Source organism: Prosopis cineraria, unplaced genomic scaffold (genome assembly GCF_029017545.1).
Source record: "Prosopis cineraria cultivar Desert tree isolate PC_DT_omini unplaced genomic scaffold, ASM2901754v1 PC8, whole genome shotgun sequence".
In the NCBI taxonomy this organism is placed as follows: domain Eukaryota; kingdom Viridiplantae; phylum Streptophyta; class Magnoliopsida; order Fabales; family Fabaceae; genus Prosopis; species Prosopis cineraria.
In genome coordinates this window covers 15,036,329-15,058,920 of record NW_026555339.1, presented here as the reverse complement: position 1 = coordinate 15,058,920, position 22,592 = coordinate 15,036,329, and the positions used below count along the sequence as shown (strand labels likewise).

The following is a 22,592-nucleotide window of genomic DNA, read 5'->3' as shown; positions in this document are numbered from 1 at the left end:
GGCAAGGGTCTCTTGGAAAGGGGGTATTATTATATAATCGTAATGGTAACTTAATTAGTTATTGGTTATATTAAAACTAATCATTAGAGTTAGTTATAGGCAGATAGCCGTTAGGATCTTATTAAAGAGCTTATAAATACTTGTGATCTCATTGTAAATCCTATGTTAAGTCATCAATACAATTGGTTATTCAATGAATCCCTTTGTCTCTCTAAACCCTCTTAATTGCTCTGTGTCTCTCCTACTTGTTTATTCTTCTCTTAATTCCCTATCCTTCCCTAGTCTCTATCATCCAGAATTATTCTTAATACAAACAACATGGCTTTATTTGGTATAAAGAACTAGAGAAGTGGGATTGAAACTTTGATTGACTAGTATTAGTTTTGTATAATTGGTATGAAGTAATGGATAATTTAATTTCAATCTCATCTATACGGGATTGATTTTTTTTCGTACCAAATTACCCACATCCTCTCTCTCTCCCCTTTGCCCTATGCCATGGTCTTCCCTCACTCAAGCTTCTTTTACCATGGCTATCTTAGGATAATAATGATTTGATTTAATCAAAAAGTTATTAATGATTTCATCATATAATATTAAAAAGGTATCAAATTTTAAATTTTTAGAGGAGATACCATAAATAAGGAGCATTCTTGAATTTTTAGAGAGAAATATATATTAATAATTTTTCAAGTATTGATAAAATCAAACGATTATAAATGAGACATTCATTATTTAAAACACTCATTGAATCCAAATCCATGTATCCTAATCATAGAGATGGAAATAGACCAAGCTTTGTTGAAATAGACTTGAGCCTATCATAAGCCTAACCGACTTTAAAACTTTTTTAAAAGCATACTTAATAAGTAGTAGGCCTTTAAAAAGGCTCAAGAAATAGGCTTTAAAGAGCCTTTACTAAATTTTAAGCCTACTTAAATTATCTTTTTTTTTTGTGAAAATATATATTAATGATAAAAGAAAATTTACAAAGTCAAATAGAAGAGAGGTAAGACAGAAGCATTAAAAGAATAAAAATGAACAGGATAAGATGAACAATGTGGACCACATTTTTGAAATTGATGGTTTGATGAAATGTTTTAAAACCCAAATTGGACAGTAAATTAGAAATGTTAGCAGGTCATGGTCTCATGGTTCAACCGGTTAGACCGACAACCTAATAATTAAATAAAAAATAACATATACATACATACATATATATATATATATATATATATAATACCACCCAAGTCTTTAATGCAACAAGCTAGCAAAAATACACCACCGCCTAAGTCTTTTAAAACACCCAAGTCATTAATACAACAAAAACACCATAATATGTTCTGGTCAAGTTATTAACATAATGCAACAAGTTCACAAGTACAACAATTTACAATCCATAAGCCTAACATTATAAGATAACTAATAATTTCATCACTTGTCAAAGATACTGGCAGATATTTGTTAATCCATTTGATTGATCCAACCATGGTTAGGCTCGAAAGCATTAGCATTTGCATTGTAACTATCATCATCTTCCTGACCAAATGATCCTAAATTAATCCCTTCACCCTCTACCACATTTACTCTTTGTTGACCATCTTTATAAACAAATGCATCAAAGTGATCAAACTAAATTAAAGCATTATTGAGAGCAATATAATAAAAGTAACAACATGTAATAAAGCTCAAAAGATTCAAAAATTCAAACCTTCCTCTTCCTGTTGCGAAATAATAGCTTTTGGTAGTGTTTGCTCATCATAAAAGAGATCTCCTTCTATCTCATCAGCATGAAGTAAAGAAGGATCATCTTCTTTCATTACCCAATACTCAATTTTATTAATACTTTCAAAATTAACAAGATCAATTGCTTTTCTCTTATTAACAACTCTAAAATACACATGACAATAGCAAACTATAAGAACTCATTTATCCAATCTTTATGAATGCAAATTAACATAAAGCTTTAAATAATATATCTATTCTTTAAGCAAAAATTGTAATAAATATATACAAGATCATTCAACCTTTGATGCTCCAATCTATTCCTTTTCTTGGAGTGTATTCTTTCAAAGACACTCCAATTCCTTTCAAAACCTGATAAAAATGCAGTTTGACTTAACAATAGCTAAGTTTTTAACATTCGAACAACTACTCCCAAAATATTGCCACCATTCATCTGTCATATTAAAGATAAAGTTATTAAAAGAGATTTTACAGATAAAGTTTCAAATAATAAATATGAAAGATAAATATATAAATCTTTACTTTACTAAGTCGTATTGATTTTGCAAATTCAATAGCCAATGGATGACTGAAGCTACCACTCTTTTCCTAATATTGTATGCCTTCTTGCAAGAACTTAGTCTTATTAGAAGAGACTTCCTTATCTATAACAATAAAATATCCTTGCATAACCTCTAACTTTTGAGAAAAGTTTTCTTTATCATAAAGAAAAGCAGGATTAAAGACATAAGCATCTACATGAAGATTTTGTCGAAGCTGAAAATCCCACCTTCTTTTAATAATCCTTGTATAGGGTTTGTACAAATATTTTTTCTTCAAAAAGTATTCTATATAGCTTTCCTTGCCCTATACATACCATCATAAATATACCCAAGTGATGGCTTATCATCAAAATCAATAATTCTCGACAATCGGATGAGTGGTTTTACAATTTCAACAACAATTTTATAGTCATTCTAAAATTTTTTGTCCAACACAATCATTGTCATATCCTTAGCCTTTGAATCCTTAGAGTATCTAGAGTCTATAAATGCCTTACTAGTTATCAAGGCTTATATATCATGCTTATGCTTATAAATACTCTTTAAAGCAATGAAAGTAGTAGCAAATTGTATAGCCCTTGGGCAAATGATTTCTACCCAATCCTCTCTTTTTTTTCTCAATCAAGCTAGCAAAAATGCATGGTTATATATGAATTTTGAAACTATAGATGCACGTGCTACTAAATTAGTAACAATCTTCATTTTACCTATGTTTGCCAAAATCAAATTTAAGCAATGGGCGGCACAAGGAGACCAAAAAATAGAAGGGTACTTATCATTTAATAATCTCCCAACAGCTTTATAATTAGCTACATTATCAATTACTAGATGAACAACATTATTTGCACCAGTAAATGCAATCATGCCCATGAATAAATTGTAAAGATTTTGAGCATCCTTAACTATATCTGAGGCATCAACAGATTTAATAAAAACAATTCCTCTAGGACAATAAATAAGAAAATTAATCAACTGCCTATTTCTTTGATCTTGCTAACCATCTGTCATTATAGTACAACTAGTTTCAGCCCAAAAACTTCTGCATTCATCAACTAGTAACTGAACCTCCTTCTTCATGTCTTTCAATATTTTACTTCTCACAGTATGGTAATTTGGGCCTTTATAACCAGGACCAATAGCAGCAATAGCAACTACCATAAGTTAGTAGTAAATGAAATTTACAGCATTTATTGGAATATAATAATTATATAACCACCTACCAATAGCTAAATCAGCTTTATGCAAAGCTTCTTTACCTGTAAATGTACTTCATATTCCTGGTTGTGCACCCGGGGTTGTCCTTGGGGCAAAAAACTTCTTTACAGATTCAAATGCCTTTCTTTTTCTTGATTGAGAAGAATTTGGAATATTTGCTTCAATCACCTTTTCTGGAGACTGTAAAAGAGCCATTTCTTCCATATTTGAATCATTCTCCCTAAATAGACTATCCTCTGTTTTTGTTGGCTTATCTTGTTTTTTTGGTTCTCTTTCCCTCAATGTATTTCAAATTTTCCTTCAATCAAAAGTGAACATCATGAGGCACATTTTTACAACTAATGGCATCTCCTCTTTTCCCAGCAAGGTGCTATTTCATTCTATTAATTCCCCTACTACCAATTCCTTTACACAATACAAGCATTTTAAGCAAGGTTTGCCACCTTCCTTTTTGTTTGGTATTTGAGTATAATGCTCCCATGTAGGATCTGATTTAGCTCTAATAGATTGAGTAGATACAGCAATAGATGCATGTTCAAATGATGACATCTTCTACACCTAAACAAGTAAATTAACAAATTAAAAGTAGACAAACAATATGAATATAGCCTTCCTATTTTGTCAATAAACAACTCTCGAGTCTCAAATGGATCAAGACAATATGAATAAAATTATAACGATGTCCATGAATAAATTACAAAGCAGATAACACAATAAAGACTCTTGAGTGGATCAAAATTCAGGCATAATTAGCTCAGACAATACAAAAAAGTTCATCCATCAACATTCATTCATTGCTAATTTGCTATTCAAAACCATGGGTATTAGATTAGATTGGGCAGAGAGATAGATAAGGGAGACAGAAAATCTCACCAAGATTGAGAGAGAGAGAGAGAGCGATCAATAAAGAAGATGAAGAATGAAGGATGCTGAGCTCGACGCCATCTGACTATCTTGGTGTCTCCGACAACTGCATGCATGGGCAAGAGTTAACCAAGAAGTCAAAAGCAAAACCTAAATGGCTGGGAAGGCGAGACGCGAGACTTCAAGATGGCTGAACAGTGAAGAAGATGAAGAAAGAACCCAGATAGCTGACTAGTTGAACGACGAAGACCCACAGAAACCCAGACAGCTGAGATTTGAGGAGGCGATGACTGACCAGAACCCACTATGCGAGACAGAGAAGAGAAGTGAGATACTGAGATTGACTGATTGAGATGCTGATTTCTGAGTCTAAGTTGCAAGGCTGCGAGTGTTAATGACTGGATGGGTTGGGTTGCTGGTGCCTGGTGGTTCATGTGAGAACCCGATAAGGGTTTTTTTAATTTTTAAAATACCAACCTTATCCTTTCTTTTGACCCCTATTGACCTATACAAACTCGTTATGAGTTTCGGTTCTTTTTTGGGTTTATAAAAACTGTTTAGTTTTAGACAATCCAACCTGGGTCAATAGCTAATACGGGTTAATTAGTTGACCTAGCTTGCTTTCTTTAACGGGTGACGGTCCGATCGTCCGAGTCAGTTTGGATTTTAAAACATTGATTCAATGAAAAATTTCTAATCCAATATAATATGCCACAAAATTATCAATACGACTCAATTATTCAAGAAAATATAAATTAAAATATAATATATTATTGTATTTTATTTAATATATAAATAAAATAATATATATATATATATATATATATGCATATATTAATAAAAAACCTTAAATCCCCATATAACCCATTTAATCAAAACAGACCTTGAAAGCTGATCTATTTTGCTAAATATACTTCCCGACCAAACACACCTAGGCCGGGCCATAGCCAGCGTGATTGGAGCCGGGCCTGTTCTCACTATACCCAATCTTCACTATTCTCTCACTCGGTCCAGCTACAATGCCCGTCCCTTTCATTTGCCACCGCTCTTGCGCTGGCGCCGTTCTCCACCATTGACAGTGCGAGTTCGAGTTCTTCTCCCTCCATCTTTCTCCCACTGGTATCGAGTTCGCCAGGTCTGGGTTCAAGTGCATGATTTAATTATTTTCTCCAGTTTTGACTTTCAGTTTCGATCGTGATTTGAGACACTTCAGTTTGCGAACCAGTATAGTTTCTAAGCTTTTATTGGGTGGATAATATCGTTTTCCTGAATATTGGCCCAGTGAAATGTAATTTTCATCCAAAATCTTCACCGTGCATTTTTTCTTCTTCTTGGAAATTTATTTACCCGTAACATTGTGTTTGGGCATGCAGTTTATCCAAATCTTTAAATGCTGTTTTTATTCATGGTGCATTTTGCTTCCATACATTTTGTTTGGGGATGCCTTGAAGATTTGCTGGGTCTGGGGATGCCTTGAAGAAGCAGCGCAAGGGGGATGGAAGAAGATGAGGGCATCGGGGGTCTTTTCATCAATTTTTGTTTGATCTGAGTCTTTTTTTTTTTTTTGGTCTGTTTAACCCCATGTTATACCAAGCATAATTTTAAAGTTTATTGCCATTACCAATCCCATAAAACTCAATACTTCGTACCAATCGGAGCCTTTGGGATTACGTATGACCAACATTCATTAAACTGTCGGGCATAGTCTACTCCTCTAGTCTTCCTGTCACTCCTCAAAAGGCAAAAAAAAAAAAAAAAAAAAAAATCGCTTTATGTCATTTTCTTAATTTCATGTTTTTTGGAAGAACCATTTTCTTAATTTTATCGTATATGTACACTTAATTTGCTTCTTCCAATTTTGACATTCCTGTAATCACTGAAAACTCCAGGGTCTATATGAACCATCTCTTTTGCTTATTTCATTTGATTTAAATTACTGATGTTGGAAAGATTTCTGTTCTTCATGTTATTTGAGTCTTGACAATAATGGGAAGTTTTACTAGTAATTTTGTGTGATAGTAAAATTGTACTACAAATATTGAATGCAAAGAGATGGCGATTTTATCTTATTTTACAGAGCAACATGCAGCTAGTTTCGGCCTTTGGAATTTTGAGTGCATTGGGCTTTTAGATTTGATTTTGTATTTCACATCATGCAACTAATTTGCTGGTTTTTTGGTGGACCTATGAAACTAATTTGAGTTTGAACACTTCTTTTTAACACTAAATGCCGTGTGTAGGCCTTTTATCTCTTCTTGAGTTAATTGTATTAGTTTTTTTTCAGCATTTTCTATAGATGTAAAAGATGTAGTTACTTAGTTTGAAGTTTCTAAGAAGATGCAGTTAATGATATGAGACAAAAAAAAACAAAGAAAATGATAATAAATAAGAGGATGCAATCATCACTGCCAACTGCCATATGGCTTGTTATTCTAACTTGTACTTGCTGCTGAGCTCCATATCTCTTGTACGTTTGGCTTACAGCAGTGACTGACATCAGATAGAAGTTGACATTTTCAATTCAGAAATAAGAAGTAAAGGAATACAGTAGCCTGCTCAGTTTTTGAATTATTTTGACAGCTGATCTCTGCTATGAACAACAATCTGGCATTTCTTGTGAGAACTGTTGCAAAAAAATTTCACAGCCCATCTTCATTGCGAATCTATTGCTCATCTCCTCAGAGTCTTCTCCTCCTGCCAGCAATAAACTCTTCGTTGGAGGTCTCTCTCATCATTCATTCTCTGTATCTTGTCATGTTATGAATATGATGAGCTTTATTCAATTGGCTATGACTCGTGGTGTTCAGGTTTGTCATGGTCTGTGGATGAGAAGTCCCTCAAAGACGCTTTTCGTTCATTTGGTGAAGTCACTGAATGTAATATGTGTATGTCTTTTTCTGGGCCTTTGTAGTTTCCATTTTCTGTTATGGGTCTACATATTGGATGATGGGCGGACTGGTTTAGTTATGTAGTCTCAGTGCTCCAGTTTCTACTATGGCAAGTTTTTTCATGTAATGGCTTTAGATTGAGAATCAACTGCTGTTATTTATCAAGTTGGATTTTTAGGATTTTCCTGATTGATTTGTACAGCACTGATTTATGGCCTTTTTTGTAATTTTTTTTCCGCATTAATATTATTTCCTTTCACTCAAAAAAAGTTATATTTTCCCCCAAGAACTGTTTTAAAGAAGTTAAGAACAACAGCTAGGGAACTTTGCTTATATCTTGCATGGTATCTTAATTATTATTGCTTATTGAAGTTCCGTCTGTTAGCACTAGTATAAAAAAATGTTTGCTAAAGCTGGTAAAAAGGCTTTCTAAATTGGTTCTAGAATCAGTTTAAGTAAGGCTGGTTTAGTTACAACTAGTTTAGAAAATAACTTCATAGGCCAGTTGCTTACAACCGGTCTAGTAAGTGTCCAAAAATAAGGAAGAAAAAGGAAAAAGTTGTCTTTCTAAACCATGGTGACATTTTGTATGCAGGCAACTGTTGGGAAGACCCTTGAGAATAAATTTTTGCTCTTGAGAAGGTCCGTGGAGGACCTGTTGTAGTTCCTCGGATCTCAGACAGTGGACACATAAATAGGCACAGAGCTTGCCCTAAAACTCGGTGAGGTGTAATATTTTCTTTTAATTTTTAAATGATACGATAATTATAACTTGCATTTCGACCAAACAAAAGTAAAACACTCCTGATTGGGATGATTGGAAAAGATAGAGGTGGAAGTGATTTTATATGTTTTTTATATATTATGATTATCGTTGCTCTCTCTCGAACCACTATTTGTCATTATTAACTAATTTGTGGTTTACAAAAAATGTTAGTTGAAATCTTATTTTACTAGAAATATTCACATCTTGTTATTTATGCTCTTTTAAGTTTTCTAGTAATACGTGCATAATCTTTAAATATGGAACATTTCAAGACAATGAATTAAAAATAACAAGGGTATACATGAAAAAAAAATATAAAATTTACCCAATGCTCTATATTTTAGATCAATGAGTGTTTTTAGCAAGTGACTTATATTGTGATATGAAGGATGTATTCAATAACATGTTATTGGTTCTTCCATTTTTTTTTTTTGAGTATGGAGGTGAGAAAGATCATATTGTATACATTATTCTAGTCTAGGCAAAATATCATATAAAGATTATGTATTTTATCTTAACTTTTTTATTTGAACTGTGAATATGATTCTTGAAATTAATCTTTGCAGTAAAATACATGGGCATCCCCCTCTATTTAATCTAAATTACAAAGACTTTTTATTTTGAAAACCTCCATAGGCCTCCCTTATAAATATTGTATAATTATTATAACAAATTGTTTAAGAATTCAAATGATAATAAAATAAAAAGAGATTAAATCAAAGCAAACAAGCATTAATTACTTCAACTTCATCTTATATTAACGATAAAAAAAGTATTCTAATTTCATGTTATAATAAGGATAGTAGTATTTTTCTTTTGTACGTAGCTTGGGGGAAAAAATTAGTTAATAACATTAAAATATAAATTTGTGAGTTGGGTTTGTTCATCCCTTCATCATGCATCATGACAATTAACTCTTCAAATGAATTGAGTCACAGTATTGTTTTTTTGTTTCCAATTAATAGATTTATAAATAATTAATTTTATCACTAACTTTTAGAATAGATGCATGATTCTCTACCTCAAATATACGAGTGATGATAAACGTTCTATTTTAATTCGAAGTCTCAATGTACAAATATAGAGGGTATTTTTACTTTTTAACTCAAAACCCTGTAGATTTTTAAATGCATGATTCTCTACGCCAAGTATCATTTAAACCTTGAAGGCAAACCGTGAAGAAAATTATATATATCATTTTCTTTGATTAATGAATAAAATCATGAGTGTCAAATGTGTAGCAAACAACTAAATAATTGTATAAAAGAAGCCATTCGAAATTCATCGTATTACTATTTCTTTACAAGGAAATTTCATTGTGAGTGGAAAGTTCTTGAGTCTAAATTCTGGTGCAATCTTATATTCCCTGGTCTCTTTCTGATTCAGTTGAAGACAAAACACAATTATTTGCTTGCGATACCGTTGGTGGATGATAATTCGATGAGTGTTGATATGTTTGAGTTGATCCAAATCTATAAAACTCTTCACGATCACTTGTATTTCTCAACATTTCAGTCCTTGGCAAACTCATGACATCAGTATCTTCACGCCATTCTCCACCATTCACTTGCCTGCACAAACAAACAATTATAGGCCATGCATGGGAGCAAGCAAAAAAATAATAAAATAAAATCTAAAATCTCATGTTAAGGGCCTGTTTGTTTTTGGTTTTAAAAACTTTTTTTTATATTTTAAAAAAAGTTAAAAAAATAGTTTGAATGAGTTATTTGGATTTAATTGTTTGTTTCAAAATGTTCTTTTTTATTTTTTTAAAAATAAAAATGAAAAAGAAAACATTTTAAAACTGTTTTTTGTTTTATTTTCTTGGTTTAAAAAAAAAAAAACATATTTTGACTGATTAAAACTATCAATATCATAAACTATTATCATTAACTAGTGGCGAAGCCAGGGGTGCAGAATTATTTTATGAAAATATTAATATCTAGTTAAAAAAAATAATTTTGTTAGGACTAACATTATAATAACATAAATAAATTTGATTATCATTTTTCATTTTAAAAAAATTATATCCAGCAAGTTGATATAGTTTTTTGACATAAATATGCTCTACAAATCTTATATAAATCATTAAAATATTACATACTTAATAAGCTTTTTTAACACAAATATTTTTATTTAGTTCAAAAGGTGTAAAATATCAAGAGTGAGGTATAAAGTTGTAAAATTATATACCCTACTTATAAATTTTCTCACTCAACATAATGTGGCTCCACCCTTGCCATTAACAAAAGATTTTTTTTAATTCTAAAAATGTTTAAATTAAAATAATCAAACAGAAGATTTTTTTTATTTTGGTTTGAAAAAATAATTTAAAGAACTGCATTATAAAGCAACTTAAAAAAACAGAGAATTAAACCAAGCATGCCCTAAATTATGATCAGCTTTACATCAAATATTTAGGATTTATGTTTTGATAACTTACCTTGGGAAGTTGCAATGATGTTGGTTGATGCAAATCATAAAGTGGATTTCTCTTATTTGTCAATATTGCTCTGTCAGTCATCCCAACTTGTCCTTGCGGTCCTATTTTCATTAAGATCATAGGATTGGTAAAATTTGTAGCAGTTTTCATATGCAAACAAGTTTAATTACCCCCAAATTATTTAATTCTCAATTGATATTGGAACTCATCTTTATGTCTTCATTAACATTTCTCATAGTTATATATTCTAATTATCAAACAAATTAAAAATAAAAATGCCAAGGAACCCATAAAAAATGTTCGCATGGAAATTCTTACCTTTTTTGTGGCCGTAGCTATTATCACAACTTTCAACATCGGCATGCACTTGAACATCCAAATTTGCCCTTCATTGAAAAGTAGAAAAATATTAAAAAGAAGAAATAATTTTGAATTTATTATTGAATTTTAGAAAAAAAAATTGATTGAAGCCCCAATCATGTCATTAAATAATTTTTTAAAAAATGCGCAAGATCATAAAGAATTACCTTGTGACAAGGGCAATATCCGCTTGAACAATTTGTCTTATATGCAATTGCACCCTCTTCTAGACTTTCCTTGATCAACAATATTGTCCTACAATGATCACAATATAAATCATCAAGGCAATGAGTCAAAAAAATTGAGTAATAATAATAAATAATAGCTTATCTCTCTTTAAGCTCATGAACTATAAGAACTTACAAATGCTGATGGATGACATAAAATGCTATTCTTTCTCTCCATAATAATGGTGTTTGCATAGTTGGATGTGTTAAAACAGCCTTCGCAATTGCAATCTTGACCACATAAATCTCCAGCAGCAAAACATTCAAATAACTGTAGAGACAAACAAAAAATTCAGATTATTAATAATACAATATGTGTGTGTATACATATACTCCATTTTTTTAAGGTAGAGAGATAGGGATTTTTTTTCTCATTTATAAGTTAAGTTATTAAATTGTTGTCAGAATTTTTTATCCCCATTAAATATAGGTGCAAGAAAGTTTGTTATAAAAGTATATATATTTTATAAGGACGAAGTTGGAGCTTATTAAATTTTTAATAGAGTTAACAAATTTTAAGATTTTTCTTATTTCCTACGACACATGTTAAAGGTAACTTAAAAATATGATCAAAAGAAGTATATATACTCCCGCTATTCTATACATAAGAGAATTGTTACCTGTTTTTTTTGTTTTTTTATTAAATTATATATCTCAATAAGCATTCATTATACTTTTTCTAAATTACCCCTCATAAACTTTTTTTTATTTATGAGAAACAATTAATATAGCCTTATTTTGATTATATACTGAGTATTTTAGTCCTATTTTTTATTTTTAAATATAATTATTATAATTAACTAACTTTCTTAAACTATATGATACAAATAATGATATACAATTATTTCCAATTTTCTCTTTATATATAAATGAAGGGATAATACATGCCTGCAAATTAAACTTACAGCTTCAAGCATTGGCTCTTCTTACAGTTGCAATTGTGATTTTGATATCTTCCGCCTATGAAGACATGCTAAATTGGTTTAATAATAATGAGTAATCTGTTGAATTCACTTTGATTGAAGAAATAACCAATAATAATTATCCTAAAGAGAAATGAGAAAAGAAAACAAACATCTTATTTGGAGGAGTTGAGGATTGAATGAATTGTGAGAATAGCCAAAACTTAGACGTTGATGAATTGGAAATTGATAAGTTAATGTGTTTGGGGTGGTTGTACTTGCACATGTGGCATAAAGGGCATTGTTAGTGTGAGGATTAGCCATCAGTGGCATTTGAGATGCATCATTCAAAATATGAAGTTGCAGAAGTGAATTGATCTTTACATTTGAACCAATTAGAAGTCATGTCATGTTCTGCAGAAAGTGAAACTCCAAAGGTCTGATTAGGTACTTCATATACAGGTAAAGTCACATTTACACCATGTCCACTCTCCGATTTAGATTGAACTGGATTTTTATTCATCCAACCCTGTAAATGAAAAAAAAAAAAAATCAATGCTGATTCCAAATAACTCCATGTATTGTGTGATTGTTTGTTTATTTTAGGTGAATTTGAGATATATATATATATATATATATTTAAGGGATTAGAAGACATACATGCAGGCCCTTATAATTTGTCTCAATTTTGTGTTTGCGCACACCCAAGTGTATTTATTTATAGATAAATTTGATATTTGAATTATATATGATGATGATGATAATGATTACCTGATCATTAGAAATTTGATCTTCTTGATATTCATGGAATTATGGAATTGATAAGTTGATGGCACAAAGGGAATTTGTCATGAGGAATTAGCCACCATTGACATTTGATTATCTGAGTTGGCATAAATGAATTGATTTTCAACATTTGATGAATCGGAAAGCCATCTCATGTGCTGTATAAATGAAACTGTACACGTCTGATTAGGTGCTTCACATAGAGGTAAAGCTATGTTTACACCGTTTTCACTCTTCAAGTTATATTGAACTGAATTTTATTCAGCCAACCTTGCAAATTAAATAATGGAAACAATCAATAATGATTGGATTATGATTGAAAATAACTCCATTTTGTGTGTTTGTTTGTATGTTTCAGGTGAATTTGACATATAATACTTGGAAAACATACATGTGAACTCTCATAATTTATCTCAATTTTATTTATAAATGAATTTGAGACATGAATTACATACATATTTAGTCACTACCTGATCTTCAGAATCTTGATCTTGATGTTGATGAACTGGAAATTGATAAGTTAATGGCACACAAGGCATTAGATGTGAGGAATTAGCCACCTTTGACATTTGAATATCTGAGTTGCTGGAGCCTGTGGCTACATAACTGAATTGATTTTCAACAGTTGACCAATCAGAAATCATCTCATGTGCTGCATAAGCTAAAACTCTACCAGTATGATCAGGTGCTTCACGTAGAGGTGGGGCCATATTTCACCATCTCACTTCCCAACTTAGATTGAAATGAATTTTCTATTCATCCAAACCTGTAAATTAAATGAAATAAAAATCAATGATGATTATGATGATGATTGCAAATAATACCATAATATGTGTTTTTTGTATGTTTGTTTTAGGTGAATTTAAATATAACTTCACATATAAACCTAATAAATAATTACAGTATTATCTTATATCTTAATTTTAAATTATACTTAAGTCCTAAGAGACTTAGCCATGGTTTTTACATTTCACAAGACTTCTCTATGATATTTATATGTAATTTTCTCTTTATTTATTTAAGAAAAACATATTTTTGGGCCCTTATAGTTAATCTCAATTTGGTGTGTGTTGATGTTATTTTATATGTGAATTTGATATATAAGTTACACACAACACGTGGTGATTACTTGGGCATTAGAATGTTGATGATGTTGAGAATTGGCTTGCATTACAACCTCGAACAATCCCCCAAAGTTGCTATCATCAATAATACTGAGGGGACCATTATTAGAAGTATTGTTTTGTAATTGTAAATTATGCACTCTGTTGTCTTTTGCAGAATTTTATAAAGATTCAGATTTTGAAACATTCTCTTCTGACGTGATGAGGGATAGTATTCACCCACTCCTGCATAAAAGGAAAATTTTAGAGATCTCATGATGATGATAATATAAAATTTTAGGAGTATTATTTAATCTCTGCAGTTCCCATTAATTTTAAAGGGATTCTTTAAAAAAAAAAAATTGAACCCTTTGTTATCTTATTAATGGTTGAAATTGTTCAACTAAAATGATATATTAATTGTTAACCTCTGAACTTCTCCTAACATTAGATAATAATAAATAAGTAAGAGTAAATTACAATAATCTCCCTTCTGTTTCTTTAAAATTATAGAAACTTCCTATCTATTTTCAAAACCTATACTTTAATCTAATTTTTATTACCATTAGAAATATTTCATTAAAGATTCTAAAATACTTAATTTTTTAATTGTAACTGTGTTAACAATTTTAAAATTATTAATTTTCTCTTATGATCTAATTGTCCACTTTTCTCCTAATTTAAAAAAACTTTCAATAATTAAGTATGTCAATATTTTAAATAAATATATCAAATTTTGTGTTAAAATTAATGAAATTTAAAAGAAAATAAACATAAATTATGTTGAGTAACTTATTATATTTAATTATCATTACATAAATTTTTTTATTGTGTATTTGAATATTATTTTAGCCAAATTATATACTTAATTTTTTAAATTACTAAATAAATATATTTTACGTAATTAAAAAATTAAAATATAAATAAAAATAAGAAAAATATATGCATTAATTATTTGGTCATTTGAATTATTTTTAACAATATTTTTTATATTTAATGAAGGATATTCTGGTCTAACATATGGTGACTTAATGATCAACTATCAATTTTATGGATAGAATAGAAAATCTTAAAAATAGAATGAATATTTATGTTTCATAAATTTTCATATTAGAGGAGGTTCATGTAAGTTTTAGAAATAGAATGGAGGTATTTTTAATTTATAGTAAAAAGAGGAGAGATCAGAGTATTTTCCCAAATAATAATATTAGTAATATTTACCAAAAAATTAAATAATATATATATATATAATTATTATTAAAGGGATTGTATTTTTCTCTGACCTTAGTTCTTGAAAGTAGAGCGGTTTGATTGTTTAGTAATAAATTAAACAGTCAGATTATAATATATATATATATAAAACTCATATTAAACATCATCGAATATTTATTTTTTAAAGAAAAAACTTAATTTTATATAGTTTATTCATTACATAAAAAGATAGAGATTGTGGTAATTACCGCGGCTTGGAATCTTGATTTCTTGAGGAACCTCTAGAAATTCAGTATGATTAGAAATATTTTCTTGAGACTCAGCTTCAATACAACCATCGAGGAAATCTCTGAAAGGTCGAAATTCATGACGAACATTGGGAATAGTCGATTCCATTGAAAAAAATTCAGTGTAACATTCAGACGAATCCTGAAAATTGAGAGGGTATGGAGAAGATTATTGTACGTAATTTGAAATTTTGGTTGTATTAAAACTATAAAATTTTATTTATATTGCAACTATAAAACATGCAAGCAAAAAATAGTCACATATTTTAAACTATTTTAATGACATAGATTATCTTAAACATATTTAATATAAAGAATTTAACATGATATCAATAGCTATTTGATTTAAGAATGGCTAGAAAAGTGGGAGGGCAAACATTCAAAAAGAACATGAAAAACAGAGATTGAGAAGAGGAAATACAGAGAGAATGAATATTATGGACATGAATCAAATTCAAACTGCAGATGCAATTTTGTTAACAATTAATATGAATCAAGTTATGATTAATGGTACATACCTTCTTGATCTGAGTAATTTGGAGATCCATTATTTTCCCACACGTCATCCAAAGTTTGACTCAATTGATGTGTTGTTCAACACTAGAAAAGATTTCTTATATCTTTGTATTGTTTTGACCAGGTCAAATCATATTGATCTGATAGGATAATAAAAAAAATGTGACTTCTTTTTAAGATTTTGTACATAAAACAATAATTTTTTGAAAAAAAATCAAGTTACCTTTTTATTCAAAAATAAGAGATTCAAATTCATATTTAATAACAATTCATTTTTCATATAAAATTTAATCATTTAAATAAATTGAATCATTAAATTTTCTTTAAATAAGAGGAAAATTTTCTTTTACATATATCTCCTTTTAATTTTTAAAACCTATTTTGAAACTTCCATAAAATCAAAAGTCACAAACCCAAAATTTTTTTACTTTTAAGATTTTATTTAATTCATCCAATCATTAGTTGACTGTTAATTCATATATGTTATACAAATATATCTTTTTTAAAACATATATGTTTAAAAATTACTCAAGTTACCAAAAAAATTTAATGCTTATTAAATAATTTTTCAAATAACATGACAAAAAATTTAATGAAATAGAAATTTAATATAATAAGACATAAATTAGTCATTATAATTTGGAATAAAATACACCGACTTCTCATTTTTGTTTTACATTATTTACAGAGAACTCCATTCTATTTTTAAAACTTAGTTAAATCTCCATTGAAATCAAATTTATATAACACATATTTCCTCACTATTTTTTAAGATTCTATTTTCTTCAATCCAATCATCTTAAATCAGATACTTTAGACAAAAATACTCCCCCTTAAGATAAATATTGTTTTTGTCAAGCAAAAGAAAAATAAATATTGTGTATGAGTCATATAAGATTCCCAACGATAATTATAAGCATATATTTAATTTTTTTATCTTCTTTTAATTTTTAATTATGTAAAAAATTATTTATGTGAATATAGTAATTTCTTAAATTTTAATTATGTGGACAAAAATAATATTTCATACATCTATCAATAAAAATTTAATTAATAAAATATTTGGCCAAAATAATGAATTATAAATTAATATAATGAGAGATTAATTATATTTACTTAATTAATTTTATAACTTATATTTACTTAATTAATTTTAATATAATTTCTATCTCTTAACTTTAATATGTTGTAAAATATTTATGTGAATATAACCATAAAATATTACTAAAAAAAACACACCATTAAAATAAAATGGGGTGAGCGGGAGATAGGATGAGTCACCGAAAAAGGAAGTTTAAACTAAATAAAAAAAATCCATCTGAAAAGGACATTTGGTATTTTCGAATGCAATCCACAAAGAAATCCATGGTTGGTATTTAAACTTGCATGAAAAATAATTGAAAAATATTAATCCATGTGAAAATTAGGAAATTTAAAATATTTATAATCCGACCGACCAATTTTTTTCAATACATTTTAATTAAATTAACTAATAATGCAAACAATGTCTAAAAAGACTTTATTTTAACCCACATTGATATTAAAAAGGGAAAATTACGGAAAGAATTCAAAAATAATTTGTATGAAAATGGAACCAAAGGTGTTTTTTTATTGAATAAAATAATTTTTTAAAGTGAATTGTTGTTTATTTCCATCTATTAAATATCAAAAGCATGCATGATAAATAAAAAAATTAATTGTTGTTTCATTTTGCATGCAGGTACGGCTAGGAAGATCCTAGAGAATAAATTTGAGAGAATGACAGTTAAATTCTAAAAAAAATAAATTAATGATAATTAGATTCTTGATAATATTTTTTATAAAATGATTATAAATATCAATTAAATCATCATACAAATGAAAAGTTTTGTTATAATCTAAAATTATATTTGATATTAAATGCTTATTTACAATTAAAACTCCTGAATTTATAATAATTTAAATTTATATTTTTAACTTATTTTTAAAAAAATCTTTTAATAATTTAACTAATATTAATTCAGTGTTTTAAAAATTAACTATCATTCTTCTAATAAATTTTGCTCTGGCGGAGGTCCGTGAAGGACCTGTTGTAGTTCCTCAGATCTCAGATAGTGGACACATAAATAGGCCCAAAAACTGGGTGAGGTATGATCTTTTTTTTTTTTAAATGACGCGATAATTATATCTGCATTTCGACCAAACGAAAGTAGAACACTCTTTATTGGCACGATTAGAAAAGATAGAGGTGGAAGTAATTTATATGTTTTATATATATTCTGATTATCATTACTCTCTTCAAACCATAATATTTGTCATTATTAATTAATCCAGTTAAAATCTTTTTTACTAAAAATATCCAAATTTTTTCTATTTATGCTCTTAAGTTTTTTTTTTTTTGTAAAACCTGCATAGTTTTTGAACGAATAGGAATTTAAAAAAAATAAGGATATAAGTAAAAAAATACAATATTCACTCAATGTCCAATTTTTTAACCAAGCATTATTTTTAAAACATGAGTTATATTGTAATATGAAGGAATATTCAGTAATATTTTACATGGGCTCTTCCATTACTTTTTGAAGCATGGACATGAGAAAAGATCATATTGTATCGGTAGCCTGTAGCCACGCAGACATTATTTTAGTCTAAGCAAATTATCTTATAAAGATTATGCATTTTGTCTTGTATTTTATCTTAACTTTTTATTTGAACTCTATGAATATGATTCTTTAAATTAATCTTTACAGTAAAATACAATGGCATCCTTCTCTATTTAATTTAAATTACAAAGATTTTTTTATTTGAAAACCTTCATAAACCTCCGCTGGAAAGATTATATAATAAATTGTTTAGGAATTTAAACGACAATAAATCTACAAGAAGTAAAATTAGAACAAACAAGCATTGATTACTTTAACTTTATCTTATATTAAAGAAAAAAGTATTCAAATTTCATATTATAACAAGGATCAGAGTGGTATTTTTCTTTGTATGTAGCTTGGAAAAAAGTAATTAGTTACTTAACATCAAAATATGAATTTGTGAGTTGGGTTTGCTCATCCCTTCATCATGCATCATGATAATATTTGACTCTTTAAATCAATTGAGTCGCTTTGGAAACTTGTCCCAATAGTATTTGTTTTAGTTTCCAATTACTACATTTATAAATAATTAATTTTGTCACTGGCTTTGCATGATTCTCTACCTCAAGTGTACAGTGAGTGATGATTAGTGAAAGACACCCATCTTAAATCAAAATTTTAATATTAAATTTTAGGGTACTTCACTTCTTAACTCAAAACCCTAAAGAATTTAAGTGTATGATTTTCTACATCAAATACTCATTGATGTCCCATTTATAAATTATTTCTAACACTTTTATTAAAATGAAGGAAAACCTTAAATATATCTAGAAAATTAACAGTTTTCAACTTCATATCTATTACATATATATACACACACACACACTCTTTTTTTATACAAATACCAATTATTTATGGATCAAATTGGGTAAGATTACGTTAGCACAAAGTTTTCTTAATGAATATTTAACATAGTTGCATACCCAAAATTCAAACTTAAGATCACTAGTTAAACAGCACAATCATTTACCAGTTGAACTACAATCACGTTGGTTAAATATGCATACTTTAAACAAAAATTTAAACATAAAATATTCTAGCTTTTAATAACCTCACCAACATTTAATAGGAACAAAAGGATAAAAATAAACACAATAATTATTCAAATGCCATATAAATAAGATCAAAATAAATATTTTCTTTACGTCCTCTAAGTAAAAACTAGAGGAGTATTACAAACTCTGAAAAAAAAATTGATATTTTCATTTTTTCTTTAATAAATAAAATCTTGAGTTTCAAATAGTAGCATATACGACTAAATAGTGGCAGAGCCACGTTGGTTTGGGATATGTAAAATTTTACAACTTTATACCTTTTACGTTTGATATTTTGCCCCATTTAAATTAAATAAAAAATATTTAGATTCAAAAACTTAATAGATATATAATATTTTAATTATTTAAATAAGATAATTTTTAATAAAAGATCATATCAACCTGTTCAATATAATTTTAAAATAAAAAATGATGATAAATTTATTTATATTATTATAATTTTAATCCTAACATAATCATTACTATTTTTAAAAAATATTAATTTTTTTTATTAAATTACTTTGCACCCTGACTCGGGTGTCCTAGCTCGCCACTGATTAAATATAATTGTATAAAAGAAGCTACTCGAAATTCATCGTATTGCTGTTTCTTTACAAGAGAAGTTCATCGTGAGTGGAAACTTCTCGAGTCCAGAGTTTTGTACAATATTATTGTATTCTCTTGGTCTCTTTCTGATTCAGTTGAAGATTAAACACAATTATTTGCTTGCGATGCTGTTGATGGAAAATAATTGGACGAGTGTTGATAAGTTTGAGTTGATCCAAATCTGTAAAACTCTTCACGTTCATTTGTATTCTCAACATTTCAGTCCCTGGCAAACTCATAACATCAGCATCTTCACGCCATTCTCCACCATTCACTTGCCTGCACAAACATATGGTTATGGGCCATGTATGGAAGCAAGCAAAATAAAATAAAATAAAATAAAACAAAAAAACTCACATTAAGGACGTGTTTTTCTTTTTTTCTTTTTGCTTCTAAAAACTGTTTTACATTTCTAAAAAAGTTAAAAAAATTGGTTTGAATAAGTTATTTAGATTTAATTGTTTCAAAAATTGTTTCTTTTTTATTTTTTAAAAACATAAAAGAAAACATTTTAAAACTGTTAATAAACCATTATCATTAACCAATGGCGAAGCTAGAGGTGAGGAATAATTTAATGAAAAAAATTAATATTTATTTAAAAAATAATAATTATTTTTAGGACTAAAATTATAATAAAATAAATAGATTAATTATTCTTTTTTATTTAAAACATTATATCAAATAAGTTGATATGGTCTTTTGATATGCTCTGTGTATCTTATATAAATCATTAAAATATTATATATATATATATATATAAAAATAAGTTTTTGAATTTAAATATTTTTTATTTAGTTTAGGGGTGTAAAATATCAAGAGTAGAAGTATAAAGTTATAAAATTTACATGCCCATCTATAATTTTTAATTCCCACTCAACAAAAGGTGGCTCTGCTTTGCTATTAACAATTGATTTTTTAATCCTAAAACTTTTTAAATTAACATAATCAAACAGAAATTTTTTTTAAGCTTGTTTTGAAAAAACTGTATTATAGAACAACATTTAAAAAAGAACAGAGAGAATACAATCAAGCATGCCCTAAATTATAATCAGTTTTGTATCAAATGTTCAAGGGTTTATGTTTTGGTATCATACCTTGGGAGTTGCAATGGTGTTGGTTGATGCAAATCATGAAGTGTGATTTCTCTGATTTGTCATTATTGCTACGTCGTTCACCAAAACTTGTCCTTCCGCTCCTGTTTTAATGAAGACATATGATTTAGTGAAATTCGTAACAATTTTCCTATGCAAATACTCACTTTGCCCCTTTATATAAGATATTTTTAATTAAATTATAAAAATTAATAAAAATTAATTATCTAATTAAAAGTATAGTAACATTTAAATTTCTTCCTAATTATTATAAATAAAAAATAAATACTTTTTTTAAAATAATTAATGAGAGTACTTATCTTTTTTTTTCAATTTAATAAGGGTATAATGATTCATTCATTTTAAAAAAATGCTAACAACCTCTTATATTTGAGAAAAATAAGTTATAAAAAAAATATCTTATATATAGAGATAGAGGGAGTAAGTTTAATTACCCCTTTGATTAGTTAATTCTCAATTCATCTTGGAACTTATATTTATTTCTTAGGATTAAACTCAATATAATTAATTACTGTTAAGTCTATTGATAACTGTTTAGGATAATTACAACACATAAGCTCAGTTGTTAATAGACTTGAGAGAAATTAATTGTGTTGAGTGGAATTTTAAAGTAATTCTCTTTATTTCTTAATACTTCTCATAGTTATATATTCTTTATTATCAAAAATAAAAATGCCATGGAACTCAAAAAAGATGTCTGCATGGAAAATTCTTACCATCTTTGTGGCCGTAGCTATTGTCACAACTTTCACATCGGCATGCACTTGAACATCCACTTTTGCCCTTCATTGAAAAAAATAGAAAAATGTTAACAAGAATTAATTTTGAATTTTTATTGAATTTAAAAAAAAAAATTGATTGAAGGGCCAATCATGTCATTAAATAATTTGAAATAAAAAATGCACGAGATCATAAACAATTACCTTGTGACAAGGGCAATATCCGTTTGAGCAATTTGTCTTTATGCAATTGCACCCTCTTCTAGATTTTCCTTGATCAACAATATTGCTACAATGATCACAATAATAATCATCAAGCCAATGAGTCAAAAAAATCAAAAACAAAATTGAGTAATAATAATTGAATAATAGCTTATCTCTTTAAGTTCATGAACTATAAGAACTTACAAATGCTGATGGCTTGTGACATAAAATGCTATTCTTTGTCTCCATAATAATGGTGCTTGCATACTTGGATGTATTAAAGCAGCCTTCGCAGTTGCAATCCTGACCACATAATTCTCCAGCAGTAAAAACATTCACAATATCTGTAGAGACCAAACAAAAAAAAAAAAATCAGATTTATTATTAATACAATATGTGTGTTTATATACTCCCTCCAGTCCTATTTATAAGGTAG

The 22,592-nt window shown here is 28.3% G+C and overlaps 1 protein-coding gene across 1 annotated transcript; it reads left to right on the top strand.

Annotated features, from left to right (window-relative positions):
* Positions 1-4,887: 4,887 nt before the first annotated feature.
* Positions 4,888-7,385, top strand: LOC129317362 (uncharacterized). The gene is made up of 4 exons (XM_054961698.1): positions 4,888-4,897; positions 5,303-5,502; positions 6,948-7,088; positions 7,175-7,385. Exons 1-4 carry the CDS (start codon positions 4,888-4,890, stop codon positions 7,337-7,339), a joined length of 516 nt encoding a protein of 171 aa, XP_054817673.1. The 3' UTR covers positions 7,340-7,385.
* The last annotated feature ends 15,207 nt before the right edge of the window (positions 7,386-22,592 follow it).